The sequence below is a fragment of the Lathamus discolor genome, chromosome 13 (genome assembly GCF_037157495.1).
Source record: "Lathamus discolor isolate bLatDis1 chromosome 13, bLatDis1.hap1, whole genome shotgun sequence".
Lineage (NCBI taxonomy): Eukaryota > Metazoa > Chordata > Aves > Psittaciformes > Psittacidae > Lathamus > Lathamus discolor.
Genome location: NC_088896.1, coordinates 3,399,308 through 3,419,378, shown reverse-complemented (window position 1 = coordinate 3,419,378; position 20,071 = coordinate 3,399,308). Strand labels below are relative to the sequence as shown.

At 50.8% G+C, this 20,071-nt stretch overlaps 2 protein-coding genes across 2 annotated transcripts; one reads left to right on the top strand and one right to left on the bottom strand.

The window, feature by feature from the left end:
* Window positions 1-246: 246 nt before the first annotated feature.
* METTL23 (methyltransferase 23, arginine) lies at window positions 247-2,261 on the bottom strand. Its single transcript, XM_065693858.1, has 5 exons — window positions 1,820-2,261; window positions 1,636-1,740; window positions 1,325-1,562; window positions 911-995; window positions 247-580 (listed from the first exon to the last, which is right to left on the bottom strand). Exons 1-5 carry the CDS (start codon window positions 1,907-1,909, stop codon window positions 415-417), a joined length of 684 nt encoding a protein of 227 aa, XP_065549930.1. The 5' UTR covers window positions 1,910-2,261; the 3' UTR covers window positions 247-414.
* Window positions 1,923-15,340, top strand: JMJD6 (jumonji domain containing 6, arginine demethylase and lysine hydroxylase). The gene is made up of 8 exons (XM_065693856.1): window positions 1,923-1,959; window positions 2,396-2,581; window positions 3,397-3,785; window positions 7,269-7,555; window positions 8,720-8,855; window positions 8,971-9,109; window positions 9,774-9,901; window positions 11,664-15,340. The coding sequence occupies exons 2-8, from the start codon at window positions 2,453-2,455 to the stop codon at window positions 11,698-11,700; spliced, it is 1,245 nt and encodes a 414-aa protein (XP_065549928.1). The 5' UTR covers window positions 1,923-1,959; window positions 2,396-2,452; the 3' UTR covers window positions 11,701-15,340.
* Window positions 15,341-20,071: the final 4,731 nt, after the last annotated feature.

The window sequence follows — 20,071 nt, the reverse complement described above, 5'->3', positions numbered from 1 at the left end:
AATAAAGGGGCTGGGTTTTGTATGTGACTCTCCAGGGAGAAGCCTCTGTCTTGGGAAACAGATCTGACTCTTTAATACTAAAGAGTATGGCTAACTCTTCCTCATAGCTGAAGTTGTAAGTTCAAGTTGGCTCTTCTGGCTTGCCAGGTGGTTCTGCTCTGTTGTATTGCAGCGCACAAAATGACATTGAGTCTTTGAACTATGCAGTGGTCTTTGGGGAGGAGCACAAATCTCTCAAGCCATAGCTGAACAATCAAAACAGCTTTATTTTTACAATGCATGTAAAGGGATCTGCTTCCCACCAAATATGCATGAGGTTTGCTATAAACAGGACTCTCTTTTCTGCTGGTCTGTGCTACAACACACAGTTCCCAGTTCAGTATCATTTTGTATTGGAAACAAGTGGAATAAACTTTAAGTATCTGCTTGTGCTAGTGACATGATCATCATTTCAATGGTATGCCTTCCTGGTAGGGAAGAGCTGGCCAAGTGCTCTTTGTCCGCTCCAAAGGAGTGCAAGGGAATGGGAATGCTCCTCAGTTTCCATTTGTAGAGCAAAGCTTCGATAGACCAGTCAGCACTGAGGGGAGGAAATACCAGTGTGTGAAAACAATCCCAGTTTGCAACTGCTGGGTAATTACAGGAGTGTCACCAAACTTAATTACAGCACTTCACAAAACAAAGGTGGTAACAACTTTCTAGTCAACAGCAAATTGGTGGTTCTTGGATGATTATGATCTTGGGCTGCTTTTGGCTACTGGCCCTAAGATTTGGCTAATAGCAGCCTGATGGACAGTCTGAGGAGCTCTGGAATGGGTGCAGTGGTGCCTCTGGGAAGTTAACACTGCTTAAGAGCTGAGATGGGGCACAGGAATTGAGATTTGAGCCTTAAATGCACAAAAGTATTTACCTTCGGACTTGGTAAGTAGTCCAGAATTGAGCATGGGGGTTCTTTTCCAGCAAGAAGTGAACTGTAGTTAAAATATCTTCAAAGTCTGTGTAGTTTGGGAAGATGAAGCAGTCTTGGTTAGTCTCTGGGTTCTAGGTATTAAATATGCCTGGCTATATGAAATGGTAATTGGAAATCAATATGGACCTGAGAAGATGGCCTTGAGCGGTGAGTCTATAACTCCTTTTTCCACACCCACCCTTTGATGGTATTTATAACAGCTTAATACTAAATTACCTCAAGAATAACAAGTTAATAGCACAGTGTCACCATCGAGGCTGACACCTGCTCTCTTGACAGTGTTCCTGCTACCACGTGGTTGCAAAGTCCTTGCAGTTTGTCACAAATCAAAGATACCCGAGAGGATTAACATACCTTTGGGGTCAAAAAAGATATCCGATCCTAAAATTATGTCTACAGGCGGAAGAGAGAGCAGCTCCGGGGACACGCGCCCCCAGGTGAGCCCCAGGACAGGCACCTGGGGCAGCCCATTCAGTAGGCAGCTCCTCCGGCAGCTCTGCAGGCACCGCGGCAGCTCCTCGCTGTCCGACAGCATCACCTCAGCCCCGCACTTGGCGGCCAGGACACCGGGCAGGCTCACACCCGCTCCCACCTGGAACCGAAGTGGGGGCATGGAGCGGCAATGGGGGGGACAAGGGGGACCGCGAGGGATGAGGGGCGCGTACCTCCAGCACCCGCTTTCCGGGAAGGCTTCCCCTGCGGGCCCACAGGTACTGGGCCAGCACCACGGCGCACGGCCACACGTACGTGCCGTACTGCGAGCCCGGCACCTGGAACACACCGTGCGCGGCGCTGAGCGGCCGGGCCGGGCCGGGCCCCGCGTTGCCCCCGCCCCGGGCCGGGCGGTACCTCAGGCATGCGCAGCACCAGCGCCTCCCGCCCCGCCGGGAAGCGGTACCGCCGCACGCGGGCCCGCTGCTGCTCCTTCGGCTCCTCCATGGCCAATCACGGGCGGACACGTAGAAGCACGAGGCGGCGCGGACCAATCGGTAGCTTCTCCGGGCGCGGCGTCATGGGATGGCGGCGGGCGGGTCCCTCAGCGCGCAGCTTCCCCCCGGGGGTCGCGGTGAAGCCGGCGCCGCGAGGGGAGCCGCGAGTCCTGCGCGCACGCGGCCGGCCCGCAGCTCTCAGGGAAGTAGCGGGCGCGGAGCGCGGCCCTCCCGGGAGAAGCGGCCGGGGGGGGAAGGGGGGGTCCCGGGGCGATCCCACCGTGCAGCGCGGTCAGGGGCGCCCCGGGGGCCCCCGCTCCGTGCGTGCCTTCCGCAGCACCAACATGGCGGCCGAGCGCCGCTTCCCCGCCTCGGCCAATCAGCGACAGCGGGCGGGCGAGGCGTAGCGGAAGTTGGAGGCGCAGGGAGCCAATGGGAGGGCGGCGAGGGCGGAGCCGCGGCGACGGCGGCGGCAAGGGGGTGAAATTTCTCGAAGGTGCGGCCCCGGGAGCGAGCCCGCTCGGTGGCGGCGGCGGCCCCCAGCGCTGCCAGCATGAACCATAAGAGTAAGAAACGGATCCGTGAGGCGAAGCGCAGCGCCCGGCCCGAGCTGAAGGACTCGTTGGACTGGACTCGCCACAATTACTGCGAGACCTTCCCCCTCAGCCCTGCAGCCTGCAAGGTGATCCCCGGCCCGCCTCCCCTCAGGGGAGCGAGGGGTTCTGAGGGTAACGGGGACGGCTGAGATGAAAGCGAGGGAGAGAGAATGGGGATCTGATGGAGTTAGGGAGGCCCTGAGGAGAATCGGGGGGGGGGGATGATTGAGGGGAATGGGAGAAGACGGTTAAGGGGGATCCTGAGGTGTTTAAGGAGGCCTGAGGGGAAGGGGGGGGGATGACTGATGCAGTCCTACGGCGGATGGTGGGGTGTGAGGGGAAGGAGTGGCTGAGGGAATTGTGATGGGAGCCACAAGGGAAAAGGGCCCTTTCTTGAGGCTGGGGTGCGCCCTGTGGGGGTCGGGACCCTGGGGAAGAGGGTTGGGATGGGTAGCGGGAGGTCAAGCAGCACCCGTGGCTTTTCATCCCTCCACGTGGTGGGGGGTGTGGGAAGGACCAGGCCCTGTCAGGGTGGGATGGGCGCTCCCAGTGCTGGGGCACCTATATAACTCCCAGGAGCCTCAGGGGCAGCGAAGGGGTGAATGCAACAGGGGTTGTGTCAGCCCAAGGGGCAGAAGTGGTCTCTCCACCTGGGGGTTACCCCTGTGGGGGGAGTGCTGAGCGGCTCCAGGGTGCTGGTGTTACTGGTATGTGCAAGGACGTGTGCGTGAGAAATAGGGCTGCAGCCTCAGGGAGCTTAAAATAGCACGCAAACAGCTTGCTGCCCTCGTGGTGTATGGAGCAGAGTGTGAGCGTGAAGCTCCTCCACACTGACTTAGCATCGTTCTAGGGCATCAGTCTGGCCTAATACCTGCTCTGTATTCCTCTCTTGGCTTTGCAGGATAATGTGGAGAGGGCAGATGCACTCCAGCTAACAGTGGAGGAGTTTGTTGAGCGCTATGAGAAGCCTTACAAGCCTGTAGTCCTGCTGAATGCTCAGGTGGGCTGGTCTGCCCAGGAGAAGTGGACTCTGGAGCGGCTGAAACGCAAATACAGGAACCAGAAGTTCAAATGTGGGGAGGACAATGACGGTTATTCTGTGAAGATGAAGATGAAATACTACATCGAGTATATGGAAACCACGCGTGATGACAGCCCACTCTACATCTTTGACAGCAGTTATGGAGAGCATCCCAAGCGCAGGAAACTCCTGGAGGACTACAAAGTACCCAAATTTTTCACCGATGATCTCTTTCAGTACGCAGGGGAGAAACGTAGGCCGCCTTACAGGTACAGTACAGTGACAGTGACATAGAATGGGGTGTTTTCCATCTCATCAGCTCTTCCTGAATAGGTATGATTGTCTTGCATAAAACAAAGTGGTAGCTTTACATCCAGTCCTTTGACATGAGCATACATCTGTAACCCAGAGGCACGGAAGGGCAATTTGTTTACCAGTTTCTGGTTCTGCCACCAGTGTCACTACTAGTTTATGTCTTTGGGTTTATTTTTCTTTTCATTAAACATTTTCCATCACTTGGATTTTTCAAAGAGTACATAGTTCCTGCAAGTACTGAAGATTATTTTCTTGCTGTATGTGCCTTCAGGCTTTCAAATTTGAAGTACCTCGGGACTTGCTCCTGGGTTTTGCACCAGTGGCTTATGTGCAGTGTGGAATTGTGTTTAATTATGAGTCAGTCCTTTTAAGGTAAAGATCTTAAGCTGATTAGTATGAAGTGTAGAGACTAGTTCTTAGCTCCACTTCAGATGATTTTGAGAGAGCGATAGTTCACATCTGTGTAGTCTCTGCAGCTCCTTATTTTTTTTGTGGCTGGTTGGAAAAGGGTTGAAATGACACTGAATTCCTGAATTCAAATGCAACAACCTTGTATTTGGACCGTTAGATACAAAAGTTATTTCTGTGTTAATATAACACAGCACTGTGAGCATAAGATGAACCCTCCCAAGTAATTAAAGACTTCAGTGACATTATAATCCGAAAATTCCTTGTCCTTTGGGTGACATGAGGCTGTGATGTGGGGTTTTAATTGTTTAAGGTGTTTAAAATAGAACAGGTAATAACAGTGGTGCTCTTCTCTGCCATCTCTCATGTGTCTGTAGCCCAGCTGTGCTTTTGCAGGACAGAAGCATGAAGTCGGTGCTGTTTAAGATCACTGAAGCAGGTGTTTTTACAATGTTGTAACAGACCCTTTTTATAGTTCACTTCTAAGACCACACAATGCTGTGAGCAAGTGCAAAAGCACACCAGGAATAGTCACTAGTAGAAACTGAATGCGCTTACAGGACTGGGAATCATTTCTCCAAGATATAGGTGGACCAGATAATCTGGATGTGACTCACTCAGATTGCTCTCTCCTTCCCCCCCACACCCTCACCACCTACAAGCACATACTGAGCTCCTTGTGAGCTTGATATTCACAATTCTTGTACTTTGTTCTGTAAAATATGGGTTTCTTTGAGGTTGTTACCATTTTCTGAGAGTGATGCAAGAGAGCACACGGGTGCCTCCTAGAGTTTGGGGTTTCCTTTAGGTACAGAAATGGATGAAGAGCATCCAGTAGTTAAGAGCATAACTGGAAATCCAACAGAGGGTGGTGCTTCCTAATCATATGAGCAGGAGATAAACTGCACAGATTGACCTTTGGATTGAGAGGTGAGTGACAGTGTATGGATCGTAACAGAAGAACTTACACTGTTTAGAGCGCCTTTATTGGAATTTTTCCTCTTCAAAATGAAGGCAGTAGTTTTGGGAAGCCATTTACTGCAGCAGCTATTTTAGTTTGGGGGGTTGATGGGGTTTGTTGGTTTTGCTTTCTAGATTGAAGTTATAGGTTGTAAAGCTTCGAACAGCAGATGTGATGTCTTGTGGCAAGCTGGAAAATGTTCATTACGCATTAAACGCCTGGAGGAAGTTGCTGGTAAATGATAGTGTTGCTAAATAAGGGGTTTTAAAACTTCGAAGTGCGCAGTTCCAGGTTATAGTCAGAAAAATGGTCCTGAACAATGCATATGTCTCTGTACTGGACACATCTTTGTGTTTAATTTCTTCTGGTTTTTAGTAAAAGCTTTAACTTTTCTGCTTGCAATTTAATCAGCTTTCCAAGGGTAATGTGAACCTAAAGAGCGAATTGATAATAGAAGTGACAAACAGCTGCTTTATACCCTTTTTGGCTCATTTGTGAAGAAAGCAGGGTGCAGCTTGATAATCAGACTTAGTCCTACAACCAGTGCTAGAAAATGAGACTTGAAAACCAGCTTCATGCACACGTGCATTGGAAAGGGGAGATGGATCTTTTCTGAACCTGTGAACTCCTTGCTGGGTATCACCTGCCTGTCGGCCACACAACAGAGAGATCATAGAATAGTTTGGGTTGGAAAGGACCTTAAGATCAACCAGTTCCAAACCCCTGCCACAAGCAGGGATGCTTTCCACTAGACCACGTCATCCAAGGTTCTGTCCAGCCTGGCCTTGAACACTGCTAGGGATGGGGCAGCCGCAGCTTCTCTGGGCAGCCTGTGCCAGCACCTCGCCACACTCACAGGGAAGAGCTTCTGCCTTAGATCTAACCTGAACTTCCCCTATTGAAGTTTGAACCCCTCATCTCTTGTCCTATCACTACAGTCCCTGATGAAGAGTCCCTCTCCAACATCCTGGCCCTTGCAGATACTGGAAGCTGCTCTGAGGGCTCCACGCAGCCTTCTCTTTTCCAGGCTGAGCAGCCCCAGTGTTCTCACCCTGTCTCCATACGGGAGGTGCTCCAGCCCCCGATCATCCTCATGGCCTCCTCTGGACTTGCTCCAGCAGCTCCATGTCATTCTTGTGTCAAGGACACCAGAACTGCACAGTGCTCCAAGTGCAGTCTCACAAGAGCAGATTAAAGGGTCAGGATCACCCCCTTTGACCTGCTGCTCAACTCTCCTTTTGATGCAGCCCGGTGTACAGTTGGCTTTTTGGTGCTTTAGTTTCTACCGTCTCTGCTGCCCATTAAACAATTCTTGCCTTTTTTTCGCCTTTTGCTACCTGATACTATCACCTTCCGCTTAAGCTGGTATGCCAGATCTGTTCCAGCGGAAATTAGCACCTGGAAGTGCTGCTGTTGTTAAACACGTAGCGTAGATCAAGCTTTCCATTGGGAGAAATAAACCTTGCAAATCGGGAATGAGAATATACGCACCAAATCCTGAGTGTTCACTGGAGAATAAGCTCCATCTAGTTAAATGCTGGAATGAAAAGCCTTTTGTAAATGAACAGAAGGCATACAGGGAGGTCAGGGTTGCATAACTTTGCTGTCTTCCTTACTTGCAGTGCCTTTTGTTTGGTCCTCATTGTTCTGCAGCTCTGGATCTGTTTGAGTAGAGAATTTAGGAAAACCCAGGCTTAGGAGACTCCATCTGCACAGAAAGAAACCTAACAGTCTGTTGTGCCTTAACCACATTCATAAACCTTGAAATTACTATATATTTCATTGCAGAACTGTTTAAAACAAAATACAGCTATGAAGTATGAAAAGCTAGCTTCACTTTCTTGTCCCAGAGTCATTCCTGTCCCAGTTCATGTCAGTTTCTAGGTTAAACCCATCTTTATGCTGTGGCATGGGCCTAACAATCTCAAGAAGGTAAATGAAGGAGCTATAACTACCTCTATTTCCAACTAGATGTGAAATGAACAGATGGAATTTTCTGTCTAACATGAAGAGAAGGTGTCTACTTGCTTGCTCTGTGACTAAAGAATTCTGTTATCTCCTCCTGCAGATGGTTTGTGATGGGCCCACCTCGTTCTGGAACAGGAATTCACATCGATCCCTTGGGAACTAGTGCATGGAATGCCTTAGTCCAGGGTCACAAACGTTGGTGTCTGTTCCCTACCAGCACCCCCAGAGAGCTGATCAAAGTGACACGAGAAGAGGGGGGGAACCAGCAGGACGAGGCTATCACTTGGTTCAATGTCATCTACCCCAGGACACAGCTCCCCACGTGGCCCCCTGAATTCAAACCCCTGGAGATCCTGCAGAAGCCAGGAGAGACAGTGTTTGTGCCAGGTATGGACAGCTCTCTCCAGTAAGGGAATCATAGAATTATAGAAGAAATCTGGGAGAGAAAAGCATACATTTAACTTTTGTGTGTGGTAGACATGAAGAGAATATTTTAGCTTTCTTATATGGCCCATCTCTTACAAAAAAAAAAAAAACCCTATTCTGAGCTGTTTCAAGAGGGATATACATTGTGATGCGTATTTTGGGACTATTCAGTTAATTCCTGACTATACTGAAACCATATGGCCTGTAGCATAGGATTGTGTGTGGTACAGATAACAAAACAAGTGGGGCCTGAGTTGCAGCATTGCAGGACTGTGATCCTCAACTAAACTGCAGTAGTAGGAAACCATCAGGGTATAAAACAATAGAGGTGTTTGAGTAGAAGCAACTCTCAGACAAAAATGTATGTATCGCAAATGTACTATCACAAATCCATGACTGAATTTTGTAGCCTGGGTAGTGGGACTGCAGAGGAATTGTTCTTAGCTGTGAGGGAAGAACTACTTCAAGGCACTGACACCTTCCACCCACCTCCCTGTGGTTATGCTTCATCTTGCATTTGAAATCAAAAGCTAAAGCAAGAGCCAATAAAGATGCCATTCTCTCTGAGTGGCTGCACTCTGTGTGCCCGTTGTAACTGGGAGGTGAAGGTGGCTTGTAGATACAGAGGGTGAGTTCTCAGTTCCCGGTTCTAAACTCTGTGTCTTGCATTGTCTTATTCAGCTTCTGTCTGCATTGCTCATCTCTCACATCCAGCTGACTTAATGTTTGAAGAGTGCATTGTGATTATGTTGGCACTTCTTGGTGACTCCTCAGTGTACCTTCTGTTCAGATTTTGTAGCTGTCAGGTTCTATTAAACTGGTTCCTTAGTCTTTCTTTGAGGTCTAAGTGGGTTGTAAGAACACCACTGTCTATTTTTATCTATGTGGAGAAGCAGTTTTTGCATCTATTTTTAAATGAAAGGTTAGTCTGTAGTCATAAGAACCCTACTTGGAAAGTGCTCTCCAGCTTAACAGAACAGGGCTCTGTGCAGTCTGGGTTACAATGGTTCTTGCTACTAAGCCGTCGGCAGTCAGTGTGTTCCTGTCTGGTCAGATCCTCAGTGTTGTTTGTAAGCTGGATAATTTGGGCAGACCTTTGAGCTGCCTTCTGTGGTGTATTTCTAGGTGGCTGGTGGCATGTAGTTCTCAATCTTGACACAACCATTGCCATCACACAAAACTTTGCTAGCTGTACCAACTTCCCTGTGGTGTGGCACAAGACAGTGAGAGGGAGACCCAAACTATCACGGAAATGGTACAGGTAAGAGATTTAGTAGCTTTCTTTTCATATTATCTGCTTAAAACCCCAAATACCCCGTTCATTTACATGCAGTGGTACTTCTCAAAGCTAACCCTGACATTTTAACTGTATTTAGGATCCTAAAACAGGAGCATCCTGACTTGGCAGCCTTGGCTGATTCAGTTGACCTGCAGGAATCTACTGGCATTGCTTCTGATAGTTCTAGTGATTCTTCCAGCTCCTCAAGCTCCAGCTCCTCAGACTCTGATTCAGAGGTAATGCTTTTTACCACAGAATGTGATCCATAGCCTGCAGTTATATTGGTTTTTTCCATACCTGATTGAATGTCCTCATCCTTCTATTCATGTCTTACGAAAGAAATGAATAGAAAGCAACTAAACAGAACTACATGGTGGAGGAGCCTGTGGTCTTTGCAGGTTCCATTTGCTGAAGCCTCTTTTTGTATTGCTAAATGGACTTGGTTTGTTTGTTCTGTATTTATATTCCATATGAATCTGTCACTCATCTAGCTAAGCCATACTGTGTAAAATGGCTGCAAAATGAGTGTTTTAAAACTGGGGAGGGGGCACAAGCTCCAAAACAGAGACTGTGACTTATGACAGGGGACATTTCTACGCATCTGAGTCCTTCAGAAGGCACTAAGTCTGCACTTATTTGGAAGAGTATGACCTTCTAGGAGTCAAAAGGAATGCATCCATTGTCTTGCCCCACACCAGTCAGTGATGAAATCCAAGAACATACCTGTTCCTGAGCTTTAAATGCTTAATTTAAGACTTATTTTATGTGCCTAATCTAAAACAGAACATTCTTTGGATACTGGTCATTCAGGGTTGCTGAAATAGCTCTTAGAGTAAATTCCACAACACAAACAGTGTTCTAGGTTTCTCTAAATTCTGGTTCCATCTCTTCACCCTTCAGTGTGACTCCGGCTCCGAGACAGAGGGGATGATGCACAGGCGGAAAAAGAGGAGAACCTGCAGCATGATGGGGAATGGTGACACAACTTCCCAGGACGACTGCGTGAGCAAAGAGCGCAGCTCCTCCAGGTGACCCCATGGCAACTGTTGGCTTTAAACAAGCAAAAGGCAATACAAGGCAGAGCTGGGAGACCTCAGACAGGGTGTTTCGTCAGGACAGAGGGATGGAGAGCAAGGGATTCCTTACAGAATATAAAGCAGTTGGCCAGTGGTGATAAGTTCCCTCCGAGTTATTTTAGTTGCTCAAAGCTAAGATTCTTGATAGCTTTTTAAAAATGAGGCTATTTATTTAATAAACGGTTTTATTACTTTTCCTAGTTGTCTCTTTTAATAAAGTGGTTTATTTTTGTTTAATGGGAGAGGTGGGATATTTTAACTGTCCTCCTCAGAGGGCACAAATCAATAGTGAACAGTTAAAGGCTAGGAATCATCAAGCAAGACTTAGGTTTTGATACCTTGCTGTTCAAATGGAAAACCTTCAAGCAGTTGTATGGTTTCTCTTGTTTTTGCCTGGTTACTTCAGTTTGGCTCACTGCTTAATCTGTTAAAGGTGAAATTAATCCAAAATGTCTGTGCTTATCTTTAAAAAAAAAAATACAAGTTTCTAGTTAGTCTGGAGGGAGGAAAAGTTAATATTGCAGAACCAAGAATTAGATATTGCTTAGGGAAGAGTTGCTAAGGATGCTTTCTGAACTTCCCAGGTCAAAGACAGTGAAACGGTGGGAATCTGGGAGGGCACTGCAAGGAAGAACTCAGAATTTTTTTACTAAATGAAGCCTTTTTCTTACATAGCAAAGGCTTGCCAAAATTCTTAAGCAAACCCCTCACAGCTTGGTTAACTGATACTGCTGGATGAGCTGCCCGTCTGCATTAGGGTGCTGTCTAGTTACTGAGCTGCTGAATGCTTTGGGTGTCAGGTGGATGATGCCCCATCCATCCCTGGCAGTGTTCAAGGCCAGATTGGGCAGGGCTTGAAGTAACCTACTCTAGTGGAAGGTGTTCCTGCCTGTGGTAGGGGGTTGGAACTGGATGAGCTTTAAGGTCCCTTCCAACCCAAACCATTCTATGAGTCTTACTTAACTGGGTGGCCTGCTAACAGCGTGTGCAGCAGTAATTTACCTGGGGAAGTCTAGGTTCCCTGTATCCTGCCTGACTTCCCAGTTTAGGGTACTGCACAAAGACCTGCTTACTCCTGTATATGCTGTCATGTGTCTTGCTGCGATATGTTGCTCTCTTTTTTTCTTGGGAGTTGCTCATAACTGAATACAGCTGCATTACAAGTACAGAGCATCATTAAACAGTCAGAGAACTGCACTGACTGCTTTGCCCTGGAGGTTTTAACAATTGGTTTGTTCTAACGTGAAATCCCATTTCAGCAGTCAGTGTGACTTCAGGCAGGGCACGAACAGCAGATAACAAACCTTAACGCAGAGCCTGTTCGTTTAGAGGAAAACAAAGCTGTAAAATGCAGAGCACACGTGCAGATCTGTTCCTTTGAAAATCCCATGCAATTTTAAGTCATTTGCACTTCAAATCTTGAAATTAATACCTAAAATATGAAAGATCAGCACATTCCCTAGAGCATTTGCTTCCCAGGTTTCACTGCTCTTCCTCCTGTATGTTGGTTGTTTCACTCTATGGGGATGGGTGGCCTTTCTGTTCCTCCTGTGTGATGGGTGAGCTGACAGAAACTGTTCCAGACATCTTACCTTGCTTATGCAATCCTGTAGGGAAAATAAGCATACGATTAACCTGCATGCTGCAATCCTGTGTGTCTTGCTAGGAAGGGAATGCTACAGTTGTTGACAGACAGGTCTGCTTCTTTTAACAGGATTAGGGAATCTTGTGGAGGCCGCAGCTACCCTTGAGAGATGCCACCACCCACCTAGAGGCAGCTGCCCATCAACGCTCCGTTAGCAGCCAGCCAGCTCTGTTCTACCCCCTTCTACTCCTGTTTCTACAGTCCTTAAGTTCTTGTCACTCTTCCTCAATCCAGACATCGTCTTCATTATGTGCTGTCAAAGGTTGGCTCCTTAATAACTTCTGCGGGGAATGCCCTGACTCTTATGTTCTTGTGCAATGCTTTGTCCCCTCTGCGCCCCAAGTGAGTGCACTAAAAACCCACCTTTGGGTAAGGACATGCCAAGTATTTAATGGTTCACGTAACTGGCAAGGAAGACAATGGTCAGTTTTTAAAGAACTCTTTTTTTCAAACCAGCGGGTAAGTGGAAAAACCTGCCTTGTTTTGACACTGTCATATGTTTACATGTTGTCCTGGACACTTGAGGAAAGGAACACCAGCCCTTTTGGCCTGTCTGAATGTCCGGCGGATCTCACACCACAATGTCAGGAAAGGGAGGTGGGATGAATGCTCCAAACCCTGAAGTGACTTCAGTGGAGGTGACCACCCACCTGAAGCATCTTTCATGGTCTTAATCTACATCTAAGGTGCAACACCTTAAACAGCAACGGTCCATTTACTTTTGCTCTGTGTCTGTTCTGATGACTGGTGACAAAGATGCACTAGCACCTTGTGGCAGGAAGCTCGATGGAGCAGGAGAATCCTAGAGTTTCTTGCACAGCAAAAACTGGGGAGAAAGTTAGCATTTGCCAGTAATCACAATCCTTTAGGTGCAGGTGCAATATTTAGCACCAGGCAACAACTGACAAAGTCTGACTGTATGATAACAGTTGCTGGGCTTTAAATACCAAGCAGTGACAGGGCCGTGGGCTCACCCAGGCCTGTGCAGTTCACATGCGTAAATGGCTTTTTCTGAGGTTATGGCTTCAGACATTTCCAGAATTTGTGGTGCCAATTTGAAAGGACTGGGAGGGGGACATATTGTTGTTTTATGCTTTTTAAAAATGCAGTGTGTTGCTTAAGTCTGTGTAGGTGCATTTGTATTATTCCAGGTACAGCTCTCATCCCCAAGGGATCTGTTGGGAGCTGCTGGGTGTTTTTAGCAGGGGTTTGTGCTGGTAGTGTCAGTGAAGAGGTCTGTCTGCCTGAAGGTGAGCTGCAAGGAAATCCTCCTCCTCCTCCATCTGAGCAGCACAGCCAGAAGGTGGCTGGGTTGGGGGGGCTCCAGGAGGTGGGTATTAGATGTCTTCAGGTGCTCTTTGGGAGAGGAAACTTGAAAGCAGAAGCCGTGTGTGTTGTAAACCTGCAGTGGTGCCCTGGCACTGGTAGCAGAGTGGCAGCCTGAACTGTGACTTGCTTACACATGTTGGGGTTGATGGAGCCCAGGGCATTGCTTGTCTGGTCTTCCTGATGTTTTTTTTTTTTAACCTTGTCTCTTCCTATTTAAACACTCTCCCCCTTCTTGGAGAATTTGTCAGGATCTGTTTCTGGATCTTCTGTGCCAGTCATTTTGCGTAGGAAAAATGGGGTGGTGGGAAAATGGAGAGAGGGGAGGGTTTTGGTACACTCCTTAGCTGGTTTTCCTGTGATAGCCAGGCATAAATGAGCACACTTACTCTGTAGGCTGCTGAAGGGTCTTCCACAAGATTACTTCATTTTAAAACAGAAAACTTCCCCATTTCCTGATGTTTCTGGCCAAGGTTGCCTTTTTCCCTGCCTGGATGAACATGCACAGCACGTGTCTTCTCAGACAGGGCAGGCTGAGGCCGCTGCCTCCTGCAAGAAAGTGGGAACCTGGAGGGGCGAAGGCTCAGAAGTCTCAGCTCTATCAGGGTGAGGGAGCCCTTGGAGAGCTTCCCACTGCCTTCTTCATGGCTTGGAGGGCAGTACCTCAGTGAGAGGGCTCATGCTCTAGCTTGCAGTTGCCTTTGGTGTTCAGGGTTCAGTTTTACACTCTTCAAACCTTCCACGCCCCTACCCCCAGAAGCACAGTGGGAAGATCCATAGCGCAAAGGATTCTTCCATGCCTATGAACTCTTCCATGGTGTGAAATCCAACAATTCCAGATTGAAGCCTGTGTTTGCCATCCCTCACAGGAAGCAGTGTGTTTGAAATGGACTGCAGGCATTGCAGTGCCAGTAACACTCTACTTGACTGCTCCACAAGGCACTTCCCAATACAAAACAAAGGTGTATCTGTTCAGGCTACCTGGGAATCAAGACTCCTGGGATCTCTGGTTCTTCCACTTACAAGTTCTTGCCTCAGCTGAATGGGTGAGCTTCTTTGTTTTAGTAGATGAGGAAAATACCTACCTCACAGGGGTGTTGTGAGGCTGAAATGTGATTACTGTGTAAGATGCTTTGAAGTCCTCCTCCCACAAAAACTGTTCCAGACATCTGAAGCAACCCGAGACTTCCTAACCTGGTGTTACCTTTCTGTAGCAGAAAACATTGGGGATGTTGTTGTTCAGCACTCTTGGCCACGTGGGGTTCTGTGCTGGCCCTTCCAGAATTGCTGTGTGGTACATAAATTGTAGCAGAACAAGGGTTTTTGTTTTCACCAGTTTAACTGTTGGCATTTCATGGCCTGCTCCAAACAGGAGGTCCTGCTAGAGCAGGAGCCTTTGAAAACAGGACTAACTTAAATCCTCTCAGCAAGGAGGCAGTTTCACTGGCCTTAGAGGAAGGAGGGAGCAGGTGCTTCCCAAGCCCTCCTTCCAGGCTGGGTCAACGAGGAATGAAGTTATCTGTGCTCCTTCGTGCCTAGCTCTGTGCTTGTGAGGGGCTGACTGGAGAGAGGGGCTTTTGTGCTCTTGCCTTTCCAGGTTTGTGCTTCTTAGGGCATCCATATTTCTTGATCCCACCCCACTGCTTTTGTGACCTGGAGAACCCCTGGATATGGTCCAGTGCCCTCAGTTCTTTAAGCCCAAGGCAGCAGCCACTCTGCCTCAGCCCCTGGTGGCACTTGCTCCCCAGGGACAGGCTGAGTGTCCCACTGGGTTTGCACTGAGTGCTTCCTGATTGTCCTGTGTATATGGTTGTCCTTGTCCTGCCCACTCTGGTGGAAGCTGAAGGGGTTTGTGAGCTCTGGCTCTCCGATACCCAGTACAGGTTTGTCTGCTGTGACAGTTCTGGAGTAGAGGAGCAAATACCCCTTTAGAACTGTCCATGTGGACAACAGGCACAGGGATCTCAGCACCTGCTCTCTGCACAAGTGCAGTGGGAGCACAGGCACAGCTTCCTCTCTTCCCAGCTGGGCTGTGCTGGCTCCAGTTTGTCTTCTCAGTTACATTAAGCGTCTCCAAATGCTAAAAGACAGACAGCAACCTCTTTCATGATTAACCCAGACCCTTTTCCTCCCTCAATCCCCAGCCATCATGGGGCAGGAAGCATGACTCTCAACTGAATCAAATCCGAAATGCCTGTGTGAGCTAATTGTACCCGGAGGTTTCTGGCATCCCCCTTGTGAAGGGGGGAAGGAAAGCTTAGGGATTCATTTGACAGTCACACTGTCAGCTCCAAGCCCTGCTACTGCCCTTAGCTGCTTTTATCACCCATCCAGCAGAGCTGGGAATACTCTTTAATTGTCTTGTTTGGATGATTGTGGGTTTGCTTTTTATTTGAAATAAAATCGATTATTTTGCATTATCTTGTTGGCTGGTCCCTTTTGTTCCTGTGAGCTGGAATAAACCCCACATGTGTGCACCTCTGCTTCCCAAAGCACCACAGTGTGCTCAGTGATGGTCAGTGATGGCTACAGGGGTGCTTTGAGGACTTTCTCAGCTCTTTCTCATGTGTCATTAGTGTGTCTGTTTGGTGAGGTGTGGTTTGGAAGCTGCTGGGGCCACCAGGAGAAGGTTTGTGTAGCTTTGTTACCAGGCCATAACAAGTGCTTTTGACCCTTCCTTGTCCTGGATTGGGAAAGTGGAAAAAACTTCATGTATTTGGTTAGTGAGCTTGTTGAAAGCAGTAACTGCAGGGAAAAAAGCTGAGTGTGGGACAGCAGCCTGGAGACTCCGGAACTACATCACTAGATTGTAGCATTCAGCAGCACCCGATTCCGAACACTGCATGACCCATGGCTCAGAGCTAGGTAGAGCCATTGTAGAAATGCTTTTCTAACCCATCTCTTTGGTTTTTTTCGTTCCCAAGAGAGGTGGTTTTGTGTTCTCCCAGCCTCAAGATAATCCCGTTGGTCTTCTCATTTCCAGGTACTGCTGGTACCTCCTTCAGTGCCACTGTGGCCGTGCACTGGGACACAGGTTAGTGGTGGCCTTGGGCAGTGCTGGGGGATGGTTGGACTCGATGAGCTTAAAGGTCTTTTCCAACCTAAACAATTCTGTGATTCTATGATGTATGTTTATCCTCCTGATTTACCTCCTCATCTTCCTTTTTGTGGGACAGTTGCAACCCAGTACCTCATGTCAATGAGAACAGCATACTGGTGTTTAATTGCTGCTGTGGAGCTTACAGGATGAGGTGTTACCCAAGTGGGAATGCAGAGGATTGTCTGCTCCGCACCAGTGCTGATGTTCTCCTCTGCAGCTTGGGTTGTTCAGCCTGGAGAAGAGAAAGCTGCTGAAGGGGAGACCTTAGAGCAGCTCCAGTGCCTAAAGGGGCTGCAGGGAACCTGGAGAGGGGCTTGGGACAAGGGCCTGTAGGGACAGGCCAAGGGGAATGGCTTGAACCTGCCCGAGGGGAGACTGAGCTGAGCTCTTAGGCAGAAGCTCTTCCCTGTGAGGGTGCTGAGGCGCTGGCACAGGGTGCCCAGAGAAGCTGTGGCTGCCCCATCCCTGGCAGTGCTCAAGGCCAGGTTGGACACAGGGGCTTGGAGCAAGCTGCTCCAGTGGAAGGGGTCCCTGCCTGTGGCAGGGGTTGGAACTGGATGAGCTTTAAGGCCCCTTCCAGTACAAACCAGTTTGAGATTCTGAAACTTGGGAAATCATCTACAGCAACTGAAAAGGTCGGGTTTGTGCCCCTTGAGACCTGAACCAGCTCCCTGAGCACCACAGCAGCATCAGCGCTAGCGAAAGGCTGGGTGTAAAAAAGCAATGAGCAGCCAGAGGGGACAGTGACCTCCAGGCCTGTGTCAGGTGGAGGACAGGGCAGAAGTACAGCCAGTGCCGCTGCCCGGGATGGCATCAGCACAGAGAGGATGCTGTTCTTGGCAAGGAAATGTAGTGTTGGTGTCGGGGAGCAGGGCTGGTGTTCACAGATGTAACCTGAGTTTGGATCAGTTGTAGCGCCTGTCTGTGCCCGGCCTTGATGTAGTGGGGAGAGGACCTGAGCACCCAGAACCATCTGCCTGGAGCTGGTGAGGTCTGCGCGCCCCCGCGGCTGCTGCCTGTCCTGCTCGAAGCCAGCACGTCCCTGCTCTCCTCACGGCATCCTGCAGGCCCGTGTGGGGCTTCCAGCAGCGCTGGAGGGGGGGTACCGGCCCCCTCCGCTTCGGGGGTGCGAGGGATGCGGGTGCGAGCAGAGCCCCCGGGACGTGCGGCGCGGTGCATGCGCTCCTGCTGCGCTCTCCCGGCTGCTCCGCGCCGTGCCCGGGAGCAGCCCCGGCCCCGTCCCTCTTGCCCCGCGCCGGCGGCTGCCCCCGCGGCTCCTGAGTCCGCCTTTGTTGGCGAAGCGCTGCCGCTGCCGCCGCTCGCTTCCCGGCCCGGAGCAGCGGGCTCCGGGCGGGGCTCCCGGCGCGGCGCGGCCCGGCCGTGCGGAGCTGCTCTGCTCCCGGGAGAGGGCGCCGGGATCGGCCTGGCCCCGGGCTGCGGATGGGCGCCAAGGGCACGGTCCCCCCTCCGTGACCCCCGCCACAGCCTCGCCACTGCTCGTCCCCGAGCTGGCAGCAGCACCAGGGCACCGATCCCAGGCTGGGAGCCTGCCCGGTGAGCCGGGGTGTGAATGCACCCTGCACCGTGAGCCGGGGTGTGAATGCATCCTGCACCGTGAGCCGGGGTGTGAATGCATCCTGCCCGGTGAGCCGGGGTGTGAATGCATCCTGCACCGTGAGCCGGGCTGTGAATGCATCCTGCACCGTGAGCCGGGGTGTGAATGCATCCTGTCCTGGAGCGTGTGGCTGCACGGCAGGAGCTGGAGGCATCAATCTTGGAGGAACCCTAGGGATACCGTCCCTCCCAGCGGGAGCCTCGCAGTGTCTGGGCAAGTTCCCTCCCCGCAGCTGGCTCTGAGGAGCCATGGCAGGGGCAAGCTGTTACCCCACAGGACCAGGTCATTGCACAGGGAGCCTTGCTCTCAGCCAGGTCTGGCTGTGGGGGCTGCGCTGTGCTGCTGTTTCCAGCACGTCGTTGCTGGATGTGCGTGGCTTGGCGAGAGCCGCTGCTCCTGCAGCCGTGGCCTTGGTGCTCCCGGCTGCTGCTCTCAGGACCGGGAGCGCTGTTTCCAGAGCTGTCTGGGCCCTGCACTTCTCACCACTCCTACGGATTCCAGCGGCCTGCCCGTCAATCACGGCAGGCCCAGAGCCAGGCTGCTGATGGGCACCTCTGCCCCGAGCTCTGGCTCCCCACCAGGGATCCTGACCTCCAAAGAAGCCTCGGGGGGACCGGAGCCTCTCATTCTGGGGAGGTGATTGGTAAATCCTGCTCCATCTCTGTGCTGGGTTAACGCCACCGCATTCCTGTGCAGGCAAACACCCTCCAACAGCTTCCACCCAAGGCCCATGGGACATGGGCAGTGCCAGGGAAAAAGACTTCTGGATGGGGGCAGTGATTGAGGGCGCTGCGACAACTGCAAGCGTGTGCCTTGTGTGCGAGGCCAAAGCAGCCTCACAGCAGGACACAGGGGCCCAGGATCCCTCTTTGTCCCCAAAGCAGGCTGCCCATGTGGGCACAGGAGCAAAGACCCAGCCCCATGAGTTTCCCCACCCTGGTTCTGCCTCCAGCCTCACCGTGCCCCAGCGCTGTCCGTATCCCTTTGTATCAGCCCGCTGGCGCAGCCCTGGCTCTCACATCCCTCCTGCTTTTCCACTCCATCCATGTGGTGACTCAAACCTTTGGAAGCTGGCAGCTTCGTCAAGCTAAGGAGGGGATTTGGGCAGGAAGGGAGGAGAAAGGGACCAAACGCACATCAGACAAGATGCTGAAGCAGAGGGTGCCGTGGTGCTACCAGCATCTGGATGCTGTGGCTGAGCTCCGGGACGCAGGGATGAGAAGTGCCATGGTTGGTTGTTACTAAGATTACAACTGTCCGTAGCCTGCCTGATGGGATTACCAATAAAGACAAAGCACAGCGAGGATCATGGCTCCACTTCCTTCCTCCCACCCCAGGGGTTTAATCCCATCTTTGTTCCTGGTTTGGTTTTAGCCACTCAATAAAAATCTCTGCTCCAGGAGGTAACTCCAAAGCTTTTTCCCTGGAGGAAACTCCAGGGGCAGATTCCCACGTCTGCTCCCATTGAGGATAGCTGAGGGAGAGCTCCGTGCTGGTTTTACCCTGGCAGGAATAGCTTAGGCTGCCTAATTCCAGCCTGCTTTGTCCAAGGCTGGCTAATCCTGCAGCCGTCTCAAGGGGCAGGAAATCCTCAGTGGCAGAGTCTGGAAGCACCCGAAACTCCTTGGCCAGGCTCCTGGGGATGGGTCTGGGGGCACCCTTGGCAGTGAGGTGCTTGGGGGGAGGCTCGTGCAGCCCACCTGCTCTCAGCACCCACTTTCTTGGTGGGTACCACCAATACCGCCTGCAGCTCCTGGGGATGCAGGAAGGATGTGCTGAAGTGTGGGGTGGATGGACATGCTCCCGCAGTGCTGCAAGCGGGGCAGTGGACACCCCAACATGCACAGGGCTCCGTGCAGTTGCACTGAGCTTGCCAGCCTGTGGGTGCATCCCAGGATGCAGAGCTGAGGAGACGGAGACAATTCCAAGGCAAAGGGTTCCCAGGTATTTAAAGGGTGGCTACAAAGAAGATAGAGACTCCTTTTTTGCAGGGAGTCCCATGGAAAAGCGGAGGGGTGATGGGGACAAGTTACTCCTGGAGCGATTCTGCTGGATGCAAGGGGTAAGTTTTTCACACTGAGAACAAGCAGCCACTGGAATAATCTCCCCACGGAAGTGGTGGGCTCCCCAGCACTGGACACACTTCAGAGTTGACTGGGCAGGGTGCTGGGCCATCGAGTCTGGGTCGTGCTGACAGAGGGGAGACTGAGCTGAGCTCTTAGGCAGAAGCTCTTCCCTGGGAGGGTGCTGAGGCGCTGGCACAGGGTGCCCAGAGAAGCTGTGGCTGCCCCATCCCTGGCAGTGCTCAAGGCCAGGTTGGACACAGGGGCTTGGAGCAAGCTGCTCCAGTGGAAGGGGTCCCTGCCCGTGGCAGGGGTTGGAGCTGGAGGAGCTTTAAGGTCCCTTCCAACCCAAGCCATTCTGTGATGATTCTGT